At 47.1% G+C, this 15,316-nt stretch overlaps 1 protein-coding gene across 1 annotated transcript in view; it reads left to right on the top strand.

Annotated features, from left to right (window-relative positions):
• The window catches only part of tpcn3 (two pore segment channel 3), a 39,799-nt gene that overhangs the window by 14,099 nt on the left and 10,384 nt on the right, over positions 1-15,316 (top strand). The window contains exons 5-6 of the mRNA XM_079999767.1: positions 14,232-14,348; positions 14,889-15,007. Of these exons, the coding sequence (XP_079855893.1) occupies positions 14,232-14,348; positions 14,889-15,007 (236 nt within the window). The remainder of the gene's footprint in view (positions 1-14,231; positions 14,349-14,888; positions 15,008-15,316) is intronic.

Genomic DNA, 15,316 nt, shown 5'->3' with positions numbered 1-15,316 from the left:
AGGGGGTGGTCGTCCTAAGCCACATCACCACAAGCAGTGGGTGGGTCGGCATCCTCTGTGGGTGGTGGAGCAGTGTAGTCTGGCGGTGATGGAGGAGTGTAGTCTGGCGGTGCCAGGTGCCCAACAACGGACTGTTCCAGCTGCTGCAGTCAGGCAAGCGCCTCCGCAGTCACAGCGAGGACAGAGAGAGTGAGACAGAGTTTCTTCCTCAAGACATAAGAACTGTCAACGCTGAACTCACCAGGGGTCCTCACTGAGTCACACACATAGGCCCCACTGCCTTACTGTACTGTATGTAGCATACATACATGGGATGGTAGCTCAGGAGGTAGAGCTGGTGGTCTAGTCATCTAAAGGTTGCTGGTTCGATCCCAGGCTCCTCCTGCTAGCATGCTGTAGTGTCCTTGAGCAAGACACTTAACCCCTAATTGCTCCTGATGGCTGCGTCCGTCGGTGTTTGAACAATTGTAAGTCGCTTTGGATAAAAGCGTCCACTAAATAAAAAATAATGTAATACTGCATACTGTTCTGGGTAACTGCATGCTGTATTCCTGTTCAGTGTTGTTATACTGTACTGTATATCTCCTGCTTAGCGCAATGTCGCTGGTGGTGTCCTTAATGATGAGACATGGGGATGGTTATTATATGGTCTATGCCAGTTCAGGTAGTGTTAAATGTTTTCATTGTGGAGAGGTAGGAAGCATTGCATGTCCGCACAAACAGCGTGATGTGGGCGCGACTGCGGGGAAGGGCGCGAGTGGGCAGACTGTCCCTGCACTGCCTGCACTACCCGGCCCAGATCAACCCGAAAAGACTGTCGGTGGCAGGACTGGAGGGAGTGCTGCGGTGGGGGGTGCCGCGGAGCCCGGCTCCGGTGGCGGGGAGCGGGCTGCCGAGCCCGACCCCAGTGAGTGGACGGGCGGAGAGGAGGCGGAGCCCTGTAAGAGGGTAGCTCTCAGGGAAGTAAACCTGCAGGCCAACAGGCCAAAACATAAATACATGCTTGAATGAATGTGTTTCACAGGGTGTTTTTTCTCCTTTTACTGGTTTTTCCAACTGTTTCTGCACATATTCCCATGCACAAGCTCAGGGTTGGCTCTTTAAATATCAATGGTGGGAGACAGCAGAAGAAGAGGGCTTTGGTTGCTGAATGAATTCAGCAAAAAACGTTGGACGTGACATGCAAGAAACACACAGTGATGCAGCCAATGAGGTAGACTGGGGCCGGTTGTGGGGGGGCAGATGTCTGTCAGCCATGGAACCAATTTTAGTGCAGGGACAGCGATCCTCTTTTCAAAAGGGTCAGAGACCAGCACCGAGATAGAAGCAGGTATAGCTCAGATGGTCAGGGCGGAGGCAGGAGGGTCTACCTTCTGTTTTATTAATGTATATGCTCCCAATCTAGGCTCACAGAGGGTGGAGCTTTCAAAAAAAACAAAGGAAAGGTTGCAGCAGGGGGATACATTGTGATGGGTGGGGACTGGAACTGTACCTTGGACTATTGTCTGGATAGGACCAGTGAGAAACCCAACAGAGTTTCATCCACCTGGCCGTCTGAACTTACAGCTCAGCATGACCTCTTGGACACATGGAGAACAAAACATCCGACAGACAGAGAGCACACATGGGTGGAGGTTTCAGACGGTAGGGTCAGTGCAGCTCTGCTGGACAGGCTTTACATATCACACACACTCAGTTCCAGGTTACTGAACAGTTCCATTCATCCTGTAAGTTTCACAGATCATTACCTCGTCACTCTGGAGCTATGCACTTTGCCTAGCACTTAGCACTTTTCTTATTGGCATTTTAATGTAACGATGATGCAAGACGGCACTTTTAGCAGTCATTTTAAATTATTCTGGGAAACCTGGAGGAGCAGAAAGGGATATTTTAGCTCCTTGAGTCAGTGGTGGGAGGTAGGTAATGCACAAATCCGTGTCCTCTGCCAACGGCACTGTGCTCACTCCGCCAGCAGGGTTAAGGAGGCCATAAAAACATTGGAGCAGGAGATAACAGATATTGAGGGTCGCCTCCTCAGTGGCAGCACCCCTGCTGGTGGCAGGCTGCAGGAGAAGAGGCAGGAGCTGAGGACTTTGCTCCAGCAGAGAGTGAAGGGTGCCACGGTCAGGGCTCGCTACTCAGCATCAGGGATATGGACGCCCCCAGCTCCTACTTCTTTAACCTGGAGAAGGCTGTTCAGTGGTCCAAACAGATGGCCTGTCTCCATCTTCTGGATGGCAAGGTGACCACCAGCCCGCCGGAGATGAGGAAGTATGCAGTGGCCTTCTACACCCCCCTCTACAGGGCGGAGGACTGTGATGGACAGTGTGCTGCTGAACTTCTTCAGGAGCTGCCTCGGCTGGAGTACGGGAAGCAGGACGCCTTGGACGCTGCCATCAGAATGAAGGAGCTCACTTCTGCTATGGGCCAGCTGGTGTCTGGGCGCGGTCCAGGAATAGATGGTTTGCCTCCAGAGTTTTATAAACATTTCTGGAGCCTAATAGGAGACGATCTCCCCCAGGTGCTGCTGGAGTCTGTGTGGACTGATGTATCATAGTCTCCTCTGGGTGGGCAGCCCTCTCTCTCATACCCAAGAAATGATACTTGGCTTTGCTCAAAAACTGGAGACCCATTGCACGACTTGGCGATAGTGGCGCCGCCCCTTGCGGTCGCCTGTGCCAGCGTTTCAGTCGACTTTTGCACATTTTAGTATTTTTTCAGTTTTTTATCATAATGTCCACCAAAAAAGCATCGGCAGTTATCTCTTACAGCCGCAATGCACTCGTGGATATAAAAAATTCCCGAAACAAACAACTTTGGGACTTTTTAAGTTTTCGACTTACTGTATTACATTTTAGGAATCAGTTAGTTGGTCTAGTAGAAATAAATTTTCTTAAGTAGCCACTGTGTTCAGTCTAGGACATATTGTGTGTAATCACCGGGTGTGTTGCATTAACATTTCACTGCATATATGTATGAAAGTATGTATATGTATGTGACGAATAAACCTCTTGAATCTTGAATCTTGAATCTTTGCACAGACTACAAACCTTTTTCTAAAGTCCTGGCGAATAGGCTGAAAGGAGTTTTAGAGTTTGGGATTTTTAAAGACCAATCTTATTGCATACCAAGCAGATCTATCTAGGACAATTTGTTTTTTATTGGGAGACCTGTGTATTTTTAACATCATTGCTGTTGGTATTTTATCCCTTGATCAAGAGAAAATTTTCGACTGTGGACCATGGTTTTTTATTTTCAACCTTGAAGGCATTTGGATTTGGGAAAGTTTTTCTTAAATATGCAGAGCTTCTTTACAAAGGAGCATCCTGCATGATCAAGGTGGGTGAGGGGTTGAGTCGTCCACTTCCTGTACAGAGAGGGATCAGACAGGGCTGTCCCATCTCTGGACAACTCTACTCTCTTGTTTTAGAACCTTTTTTAAGCATTCTAAGAAATAGGCTGAGTGGGCTTTCCCTACCGGGGCTAACAACAGAGCCCGCCTCAGGTCATCTCCGCTTACGCCGATGATGTCAATGTTTTCATTAATAACCAGGATGATGTCCAGAGGTTAGTAGTTTGCTCAGGGTTCCATCAGAAGTCCTCATCTGCGAAGGTAAACTGTGAAAAATGTGAGGCTTTGCAGGTGGGAAAGTGGGAGGGGAATACAATTCCCAGTGTACAAGGGGGCCTTAGGTGGGAAAAGAGAGGAATGAAGGTTTTCAGTCGGAGCACTATCAGATACAGATGCACTCGGAGGTTGTGGTGGAGAAGGTGTGTGCCAGAATGTTCAGATGGAAATGGCTGCTACCCCAGTTGTCCTTCAGGGGATGGGTACTGGTTGCTCATAACTTGGTTGCCTCGACTTTGGCAGACTGACCGTTCTGCATCCACCCAGAGGCCTGCTAGAGGAGATCCAGAAGGCCATTTTGAACTTCTTCTGGTCTGGTCAGCACTGGATCCGAGCAGCGGCCCTATATCTACCACTCCAGGAGGGGGGACAAGGCCTTATTGACATTGGATCCAGGGTCACGGCCCTCCACCTTCAGAAGGTGCAAAGGCTGCTGTACAGTTTTGGACTGAGTTGGCTGGACACAGCGAAGGTGCTGCTGAGGCGGGCGGCGCCTATCTTATGACAAGCAGCTGTTCCTGCTGCGAACCAAGGCAATAGACTTAACAGGGCTGACTCCCTTCTATCAGTCAGTGCTGCAGTCATGGCAGGTTTTAAAGATCCACCGTGACATCACAACTACACCTGGGATATGACTGATTGAAGAGCCTTTGTTCGGGGACCATCTGTTGGACTCTGGGCTCCTTTCCTCTTCCAGCCTGCGCTCCAGCTTGTATAAGGCTGGGTGCGTCAAGTTAGGTCATCTGCTGAAGACATCCGGGGAGCAGCTCATGGAGACAATAGGCATCAGATCCTCCAGATTGCTGCACAGGTTGGTGGATGAAGTCTGTGCTCTCCTGCCAGGGCCCTCTACAGCTTTTATGGAGAACCGTACTCTGTCTGACCAATGGGATGATGAGTGTGAGTATGTCTGTCCTTCACTAACAGTCTCTCCTGCTGTGCAGTGGGAGGAGGAGCAGGACAGCCTCCTGTCTTTTGCTACTCCCCAGCTGGAAGAGTTTGAGGCAGTGAGCAAGAAAGCCGCCGACTACACCTGCCTCAACGTGACACACCTACGCTCTCTGGCAGGGGTGCAAGTGTAGAGGTGGACCTGGTTCTTTGGCCCAGGAGCTTCCCCTAACGGATGCTGGCAATCTCTGTACAAGCCCCCCATTGACAAATGGACGGGCGACCTTAAGTGGAGGATTGTACATGGGGTGGTAGCTCCGAACCAATATCTGTTATATATAGCATACCGTTTATTTCTAGTTGTTGTTTTATTCGTTTTTAGTTTAGTGTTGCCACCTCCTCCACCGGTTGTGGAGGAGGTGGCTGTGGAGGAGGTTCTCCTGGCCGTGGAGGAGGTTCTACTGGCCGTGGATTAGGTTCTCCTGGTCGTGGGAGAGGTTCTCCTGGCCCTGGGGGAGGTTCTCCTGGCCGTGGAGGAGGTTCTCCTGGCCGTGGGGGAGGTGGTCGGACACAGCAACCTGTCATTCACATTGAGAATGAACAAAGTGGTTGGTGGTCTTCCGAAGGAAGAACGATTCGTAACTCAGTCGATTGAGAACAGTGTCTGTATAAAGGATGGCTATTTTTCTGTATCCCCCCTGGCTGTGCCAGGGGGGATACAGAAAAATACCAGGGTCACTATCTCGAGTCTCCCCCCATTTATTCCCAATGAGGCGCTTGCGCGAGAGCTGCAGGGCTTCGGGAAGTTGGCCAGTCTGATCCGCATGGTGGGGCTGGGCTGCAGGGACCAGAAGCTGAAGCACGTCCAGTCTCACAGGAGACAAGTGTTTATGTTTTTAACTCCCCCCGCACAGTCATTGGAGGTGTCTTTTAGGGTTAAACATGACGAAAGTTTTTACCTGTGATAGGTCAATTCTGGTAGCTTGAAATGTTTTGAATGCGGCGACACAAGCGCTGCACTTGTCCGCACCGGCAACCTGCCGGGGCTGGGGCCGGCGATGCGGAAACTGAGACTCCGCGGCAGATAGAGAGGAATAATAACACAAGCAGTGATGGATAAATCCAGACACTGCAATCTGAGCCCAAAGTGATCCCAAGTGACAAATACGATTGTAAGAGCCAAAATGCTGTTTTGAATTTATGTTGTAATTTCGTTTGTGTAACACTGGGTGGCGCATGTCTGCAAATTGACCTCAGGTATATAGGTAGGAAATACCATGTTGTTGGCAGGTGTTTGACCCGGAAGGGCGAAGGGTTTTTGACCGCTTGCGCGCGGCCCCTTGTTGCTATGAGAATGGAACTGCTGTGGACAATGTGCTGTATGGGAATAAATGGACCACTTTGGATTTCTGCATCAAGATTGTCTACATGCGTTTGTTTTGTTTAGCACAGGGCAATCAAGTGAGCATAGCATTTTAACATCGAGCGCGTCAGCCAGGTCTTCCCCGGTCTCAGGCACCTCAGTAGTTCAGTGTTAGACCGAACTCCTTTAAAATTAGTCAGAAACCCCGCATCAGTTCGATATTTAGTTTGGACCTTCTGGTGACAAGGAGTACAAGGGACCATCCGACAACTGCAAGGCGCCCAACGAAAGAGGGATCTTTAGCGCTACAATCTTCAGGGGAGTATAAAAAGCACATGTGTTAAACGCCGGCAGACTGATTGTGGAGACTTTTCTAACTTTGCGTGACTTGCGAGTTTTGCGTTACTAAAACAGCGAATCGTTTGATCAGTTGTTTATCATGGAGAATACCCCTGCGATTGAACAGACTGCAATGCAAGCCGCTAGTAAAACCAGCAGTGTGGTTAGAGCTGTTGATCACAAACATTCTAAACGTGCTGAAGGGCTTGTTGATAAACTAATTACGTTGCAAGCGGACTGAAAGTTTAAGTTGGACAATGCAAGCATCATTAGAAAATCGATGCAAGGATTAAAAAATCCCAAACCACAGTTACAAATTGCTCTGAAGGAACTGATACAAACGTGTAACGATGCAAAACGTATTCATGAGTCTTTGTTGAGTTTATTGCCTGTTGATGAAGAAGAAAAACATGAAATTTGGTTTAAAGCAAAGATGATATCTAACAATGTTATTTCTGAAACAAAGGTTTTTGTTGCAAGGTGTTCTGAAAATGGTAATGGTGCTTTGTCAACTGTGTCAACTGAAATGTTTGATGTTGGTTTCAATAAAAATGGTCATGGTAAAGCAAATGTGGGTTTTAAAGCTGTGCATGAAAATGGCGAGGGTGGGGATGGTGTCAATCAAAACGACAGTGTGTCCAATATTGATAGCAAACGGTCACATAAAAGTGTTAGCAGTGGGAGATCCAGCACTTCTTCAGCCAGGATAAAGGCTGAGGCCGAGAGAGCTGCACTTGTCGCTAGAGCTGCAGCTTTGAAGGAAAGACACGCGCTGGAGGAGCAGGAACAGAAACTAAGGACAAGGGAGCAGCTTGATGTAGATGCAGAGAAGAAGAAGAAAAAACAGTCTTTATTCATCACGCAACACACCACACTATAACACATGCTTGCACACACACACACATGCACATGCTTTGATGGTGGCCGGTGAAATGGATTCTCTGCTTTTGACCCATCCTGGCTTGTCCTTCCTCCAGGGGCACAGCCAGGAGCAGTGGGCAGCGTACGTGGACGCGCCCGGGGACCAGGTGATAAATGTCCATTGCTGGTCAGACGATGATGGGTGCATGTTTTTGGTTGGGGTCCTTACTGACGTGAGGTGGAGGAAACCCCATGTGAGCACGGGGAGAACATGCAAACTCCACACAGAAAGGCTCCTATTTGGGAGATAACCCGCCGGAGCACGGTGCCAACAGCGAACCCAGGACCTTCTTGCTGTGAGGCAGCAGTGCAATGCACTGCGCCACCGTGCCACCAAGAATTGGCTACATCTGCTGCTAAGTTCTTTGTGCTACAGGCCTACGAGAGGAAAAGTTGTTCAGCAACACCCTCAAATGGCATTAATTCCTATGTGGAAAAGGAAAAAGGAAAAATGCAATCAATAAGTGTCTTAAATCCTAAAACAAAGGAACCTGGACTATCAAAGCTTACACAATATGTCTCCGCCAAAGGACCGTTACCACCTAACAACCCGCTGTCACCAGATGTGATCAAAGGGCAAACTGAGCTGTGGTGTATGGATGCCTATAAACATCAGCACAATCCACGTGAGCTACAGCAAGGAACATTGGAATCAGCTGACTATAGGCAGCAGTTGACAACTGAAGAACAAAGGCGTTTCACAGACCAGCCAGCCAATGGAACTCATTCCCCAGATCTACTGGCCATTATGCAAAGGCAAATGACATCACCGCTGCCCTGGTTCGCCAACACCATACATCATCTCTGCCATCAAGAGAAATTCCTGTGTTCGATGGGAACCCTCTCCAGTTCAGACTGTTCATTAAAGCCTTTGAACAAGGTGTGGAAAGCAAAGCGGAAAGTGCAGACTGTCTTTATTATCTAGAGCAGTTCACCAGAGGACAGCCACAAGAGTTGGTGCGTAGCTGTCAGCATATGGCACCTGACCATGGCTACAAAGTGGCAAAGGGTCTTCTGCAGGAACACTTTGGCAACCCATACAAGGTCGCCATAGCTTATATGAACAAGGCCTTGGCCTGGCAAGCAGTTAAGGCTGAGGATGTGAATGCACTGCAAGACTACTCCTTGTTTTTACGTGGCTGTTGCAATGTAATGGGGGAGCTTCATTACGTGCAGGAACTGGACATGCCTGTCAATATGAGGACCATTATCTCCAAGCTGCCATTTAAGATGAGAGAGCAATGGAGAACTACAGCTCATGACATCATGGAAAGGACTCATGACCGAGCCCACATCACTCCCTTGGTCCAGCTTATCGAACGCCGTGTCAAAATCCTTTCGGACCCTCTGTTTGGCGACATACAGGATCCACCTACTGCCTCTGCACCAAGGCCTCCATCAAGATTTAATTCACAGCCCAAGAGCCATGTAACGGCTAACATTGTTGCTACTGCTGTGACTTTCAAGGATCTGTCTGAGGACGTAAAGGAGCAACCGTTGGGCACAGGGCACACTGAGGAAGCTAAGTGCCTTTGTTGTGAACGTCGCCACCTTGTGGAGGAGTGCAAGCAGTTTACAGCCACAGAGCACAAGGAGAAGATCCTCTTCCTGAGGCAAAAGGGAGTTTGTTTTGCATGTCTACACGTTGGCCACATCAGCAGGGACTGTGAGAGTCGCTTGGCATGTAAAATCTGTGGACAATCTCACCATACTGTGCTGCACATTAAAAGACCACTGACTCAGGAACAGTTAAGAGCCTCGCCTGGCCAGCAACAGTCTTCTCCTGAAATATGTGGACATACAGGGGCTGGTAAGGACCAGTGTTTGCTATCCATCCTTCCTGTCAAGGTGAAGTCTGCAAAGGGAAGCCATGTAATTTCAACGTATGCCTTTCTAGATCCTGGAAGTTCAGCCACATTCTGCTCTGAACGCCTGATGCAGAAGTTGAACATCACAGGCCAAGGAACAAGTTTCTTATTGCGCACAATGGGGCAAGAAAAGGTTGTCTCAGCATACGCTTTGTCAGGTCTGGAGGTGTCTGATCTGGACGGTAATAAATTTTATAGCCTCCCTGAGGTATTCACACAGAAAGAAATGCCAGTCACTGTGGATAATATGATAAGGTCTGAGGATCTGGCTAAGTGGCCTTATCTCTCAAAGGTGTGCATCCCAAGTGTGAAGGCAGATGTTGACCTGTTAATTGGAACTAACACACCCAAGGTACTAGAACCCTGGGAGGTCATCAATAGCTGCCAGAATGGCAGTGCTGGGATGGGTGGTTAATGGCCCACTGAGTGGAAACAGTGATGCATCATTATCCTCCGCCACAGTGAACCGCATCTCTCTGCAAAGGCTCGAAGACATGCTTGTTAGTCAATACAACCATGATTTCAGTGAGAAGGCTACAGAGGAAAAGGAAATGTCTCGAGACGACATCAAATTCATGGAGATCGTGGAGCATTCAGCAGTGCTGCAAGATGGAAGGTACTGTTTAAAGTTACCCTTCAAGAAAAGGGGTGTTTCTCTTCCCAAAAACTTGGCTGTGGTGAAGCAAAGGATGCAGGGCTTAAGAAGAAGGTTCTTGAGTAGTGACAGCTTGCACCAGGAGTACGCAAAGTATGTGAATAGCCTTATCGCTAACAACTACGCAGAGCCTGTGCCCTAGCAGAAGCTTTAAGGCGAACCTGGCAGAGTGTGGTACATTCCCCACCTTGCGGTCCATCACCCAAGGAAAGGAACCCTTCCTGTCGTGTTTAATTGTGGAGCCACCTTTCAAGGAGCATCATTGAATAAGGAACTGCTTCAGGGCCCTAACCTTACCAGCTCAATGCTTGGAGTCCTGTTTTGCTTCAGAGAGAAACCTGTAGCATTCATGGGTGATATACAAGCCATGTTTCACCAGGTAAAGGTTGCAGAAGAAGACCGGGACTTCCTCCGTTTTCTCTGGTGGCCAAATGGAGACGTCACTAAGGACCTGGTGGAGCACAGGATGACCGTTCACCTGTTTGGTGCTGTGTCCTCTCCAAGCTGTGCAAGCTACGCGCTGAGAAAAGGCGCTGAAGATCATCAGTCTGAGTTTGCTGCCAGTGTATGTCAAGCTGTCAAGAAAAACTTTTATGTGGATGATTCTTTGAAGAGCTCAGCCACCGAAGGGGATGCTATCCAGATGATCCAAGACCTAACTGCACTGTGCCAGAAGGGAGGTTTTGTCTTGGAAAAGTGGACTAGCAACAGCCGCTCTGTCTTACAGGCCATCCCAACAGAGCGAAGGGCTAAGGAGTTAAAGGAATTGGATCTGGATCGAGACAAGCTGCCAGTAGAGAGAGCTTTGGGTCTACTGTGGTGCATAGAAACTGACTCTTTCAAATTTAAGATCGAGGTGAGGCAACAGGCACTTACCAGACGTGGTATGCTGTCAACCATCTGCTCAGTGTATGACCCCCTAGGCTTCCTGGCACCAGTGACACTGCCTGCGAAGATGATGCAGCAGGAACTATGCAGAAGAGAATGTGCATGGGATGACGCCTTGCCACCCGACATCTTAAGCCAGTGGAAAGCATGGTTGGAAGACCTGGACCAGCTCAATGCATTCGAGATACCCAGATGTGTCAAGCCAGTGGACTTCGGGGAGGTCGCCCAGACCCAGCTACATCACTTCACTGACGCCAGTGAAGTTGGATATGGGACTGTCACATACTTGAGGATGTTGAGCCAGCAACGTCACATCCAAGTCGCCTGTCTGCTCGGCAAGGCTAGAGTGACGCCACTGAAGGCTATAACTATTTCACGACTGGAGTTGACAGCAGCAGTTCTTTCTGTACGGGTAGACTCAATGCTAAAGGGAGAACTCAATTTCAGGTTGGAAGATTCTGTCTTTTGGACAGACAGTACTGCAGTTCTAAAGTACATCAAGAACGAGGATCGACGGTTTCACACATTCGTGGCTAATAGAATCTCAACCATCCGAGAGGCATCAGAACCCTGGCAATGGAGGCATGTCTGCTCCAAAGACAATCCGGCTGATGATGCATCGAGGGGGTTGACAGTTGCAGACTTTCTACAGACCAGTAGATGGTGGGAAGGTCCTACATTGCTGTGGAAGCAGGAAGAAGACTGGCCTAATACTGCCCTGGATGCTTCCTTGAGTCCTGATGACCAAGAGGTGAGAAGAGAGGCCATCACAAATGCCTGTGAGCATAGCATTTTAACATCGAGTGCGTCAGCCAGGTCTTCCCCGGTCTCAGGCACCTCAGTAGTTCAGTGTTAGACCGAACTCCTTTAAAACAATAAAATATGTGAAAATGAGGCTGGTCCAATTGGTGTGAGTGCGGAGAACGGGACCGGAGCTTCTGACGAGCGGGGTGGAGACGGAGCCCGACACAGAGCAACAGGCGGGCGGCCAGGAGGTGTGAGTACACACCGCTGGTTCCCCAGGTCACTGAACATGACCATCATATGGGCTCTGATTCTGATTCAGATGATTTATCAGTAACAGACTCACAACCTGTCAGTGGAGATCTGTACAGGCTACAGGAAGTTAACAACTTTCTTGACAAAACTTTTGGAAAATCTGTTAAAGTTTGTGATTATTTTCCAGACACTGAAAAATGTATCAAATCTGTTAAAGCTTTGCAGAAAGTAGTTAGTTGTGATTTGCTGGATGAAAAGAAAAGGTATAGCATAAGAAAACATGTAACCACTGTAAGAAAGGCGTGCATGTCAGAAAGAGGGAAGAACGGAAAATGAAAAAATAAATAAGTGACTGAATGTTTCTGAGTTTCACTGCGTGTTTCTTCTCTTTCTGTTCCTTCTGTCTGGTGGTTTGTTTCCAGTCGTCATGCACAGTTTGAGGTTTGGGACTCTTAACATCAATGATGGAAGGGATGGATATACATAAGAGGGCTGTATTATCTGAACTATGCATTCAGAAAAAAATAGATATAGTCTTTGTACAAGAAACACACAGTGACGTAGTGAATGAGGTAGACTGGGTTTTGTGGTGGAAGGAGACGTTCTCCCTTAGTCATTGAACCAACTTTAGTGCAGGGACCCTGCCCTGTTCTCTCCTGGGTTAGATGTTACCATCTTATCCTGCAGGATGTTAGTTGAAGGCAGGCAGCACATGGTGAGGGCTGAGATTAATACAATTATTTTTTGTTTGGTTAATATTTATGCTCCTAACCTGCGCTCAGAGAGACTACAAGTACTTAAGATACTAAAAGAAGCTTTACGACAGTGTGACCAAGGGGAGTTCTTTGGTTCTTGGGGGGGGGCCAGACCCATTGATTTTACCTTTTACTGACAGGACCAGTGAAGAGTCACATCTGCAGTCATCAGTTTTTTTTATCTAAAAGAATAACTCACTCAGATGTTACCAATACATGCGTGGTAAAGGATTCACACACCAGACAACACACATGGGTACACATGGGTCAAGGTTTTAGCAGGCAGGGTCAGTGCAGCCAAATTAGACATATTTTACATTTCACACCGTTTTTTCTCCAGAATACTCGTTTTTTTCACTCGGTAAGATTTTCAGACCATCATCTGGTCACCATTGATTTACATCTCCCAATGAGTATGAAGTCCAACTCATACTGGCACTTCAACACAAAGCTGCTACAGGACAAGGTATTCTGTGATCATTTTAATTTGTTCTTGCAGGTTTGGAAAGAGAGGAAGGAGGATTTTACTTCCTTAAGTCAATTGTGGGAGCTAGAGAAGACCCATGTTTGTCTGTTCTGCCAGCAGTACATTGCTCACTTCACCAACAGGGTTAGGGAAACCATTAACGCTCTAGAGGAGGAAATTAGGGACATCGAGAACAAAATAACTTTAAATTGAGACTGTGACAACATAAAACTGAAGGAGAAAGACAGAAGTTACGTTTATTTTTAAATGAGAGGGTAGTAATTTCCCCCTGGGATTATTAAAGTATTTCTGATTCTGATTTTGATTCTGATTCTGATAAAGGGGGCAATGGTGAGGGCATGGTTTTTAAGCATTATGGATCCATCTAGTGCCTAGTTTTTTAATCTGGAGAGGACATGTTTAACATGTTTTATTTTATCTTAGTTTGTTATATTACTTGTCTTGTTGTTAAGGTTTACTATTTTTTTAATTTATTTTCTAACTCAGCTTGATCTTGTTTTTTTTTTTAATGGATAAGATTCAAGATTCAAGAGGTTTATTTGTCACACATATAATAGATACTACTACTTAACAGATGTAAATAAAAGGTGCTTGAAACCACAACCTCTATCTCTGTCGCTGTCTCTCTCTCTCTCTCTCTCTGTGTCTCGCTCTCTGTCTGTCTCTCTGTCCCTCTCTGTCTCTCTCTCTGTCTCTGACCCAATCTCTCTGCCCCCCCCTCTCTGTCTCTCTCTCTCTCGCTCTCTCTCTCTGTCCCTAAGGTTTTTCCATTTTCTTTTGCCCTCTTCAACTAATGATAAAAAAATACAATAACAAAACACTGCAACCTTCTGTGTCTTACTTTTGGCATGTATCTGAGTGTGTAAATGCACATACAGTCACATACACTTATTTTATACCATGTGATCTGTGCTACATGACATCATACTATTGAGGGAAAATGTTTTTAATTAAACTGTGGAAGTACAGGGACAGTCTCCACAACAACTTCACTTTAACAGAGATCCAACCTGGACATTTTTACTTCAGTGCATCATGTAATAACCAGGAATCCCAGCTAATTCCCAAATCTTGTCCCATCATATCTTTTAATTACCTCTCTGTAAACAAATAGCGTTATAATCATAAAGCATGGGGAAACCGACTCCCGCAACAAGAAGCTTCTCCTCCATTTTGGGAACAAAGGTTTGGTAGTCACCAAAAGGTTTGTTCGGAACCAAAGTCAAGGGTTTGGTCAGGGTTTTTCAGCGGGCGGACCAGTGGAAATGCTTCAACACTGCCCCTCATCACAGCTAATTAGCAGAAGGTTGAAATCAACTTTCTCCCATCGCCAACACACTGACATCGCTACCCGTCGCTCTCCTTGGCTCCCCGTTGCCCCCCAGACAGACATGTAGGTAGATAGACAGACAGGTAACCTGTCTCTTTTTCTCCATCCAGCTCACCCTGATGGACATGCTGGTCTTCGCTGCACTCAGATCTTCAGGTTTCTTGGCTATTCGTTGCTCCAGAGTTCTACGACCTCTGCTGCTCGTCAACATCACCGAGGGACGCCAGGTACTACTACTAGTACTACCAGTACTACTAGAACCAGTAGGATACTAATAGCACTACTAGTCTAAAACTGCAATTAGTACATGTATAACCACATATTTGAAACTAATTGCTTTGCTGCAATTTCCTATAACTTCCTGTTTGCTGTTACTTCCTGTTTGGCTCCAGCTCCGCAGGGTTTATAACTTCCGGTATACTATAACTTCCCGTGTTCTGTAAGTTCCTGTTTGGCTGCAGCTCCGCAGGGCTATAACTTCCTGTGTTCTGTAACTTCCTATTTGGCTGCAGCTCCGCAGGGCTATAACCTCCTCTTTTCTGTAACTTCCTGTTTGACTGCAGCTCCGCAGGACTATAACTTTGTGTGTTCTGTAACTTCCTGTTTGGCTGCAGTTCCGCAGGGCTATAACTTCCTGTGTTCTGTAACTTCCTGTTTGGCTGCAGTTCCGCAGGGCTATAACTTCCTGTGTTCTGTAACTTCCTGTTTGGCTGGAGCTCCGCAGGGCTATAACTTCCTGTGTTCTGTAACTTCCTGTTTGGCTGCAGCTCCGCAGGGCCTTCAGGAGCATCCGGAATGCGCTGCCTCAGATCTTCTACGTCTTCCTCCTCTTCATCTTCAGCGTCCTCATGTTCTCCCTCATGGCACTCAAACTGTTCGGGAAACGGTGAGCAGCGCCCCCTAGTTTCTATGGTGAAATCACTGCAGTTTCTATCGTGTCGTTCTATAATGTAGTTTCTGTAGTGTAGTTTCTATAGTGTGGTTTCTATGGTGAAATCACTGTAGTTTCTATAGTGACCGGCAGGCCAGACCATTAGTAGATGAGGTGAAAAATGAGCAAGCATAAAGTGTAAAATACATGTGAGATCTATTTCCTCTTATCCCATTTTTTATTAAATAATTTCATTTAATTTCATTTTTAAATAAAAAATACAACAACTCACCATCAATAGATTGAATGAGAACAGTTTTGCTG

Source organism: Zeus faber (assembly GCF_960531495.2).
Source record: "Zeus faber genome assembly, chromosome: 4".
Taxonomy (NCBI): Eukaryota; Metazoa; Chordata; class Actinopteri; order Zeiformes; family Zeidae; genus Zeus; species Zeus faber.
The sequence above is the reverse complement of the archived record's forward strand: the minus strand, read 5'-3'. Positions and strand labels throughout refer to the sequence as shown.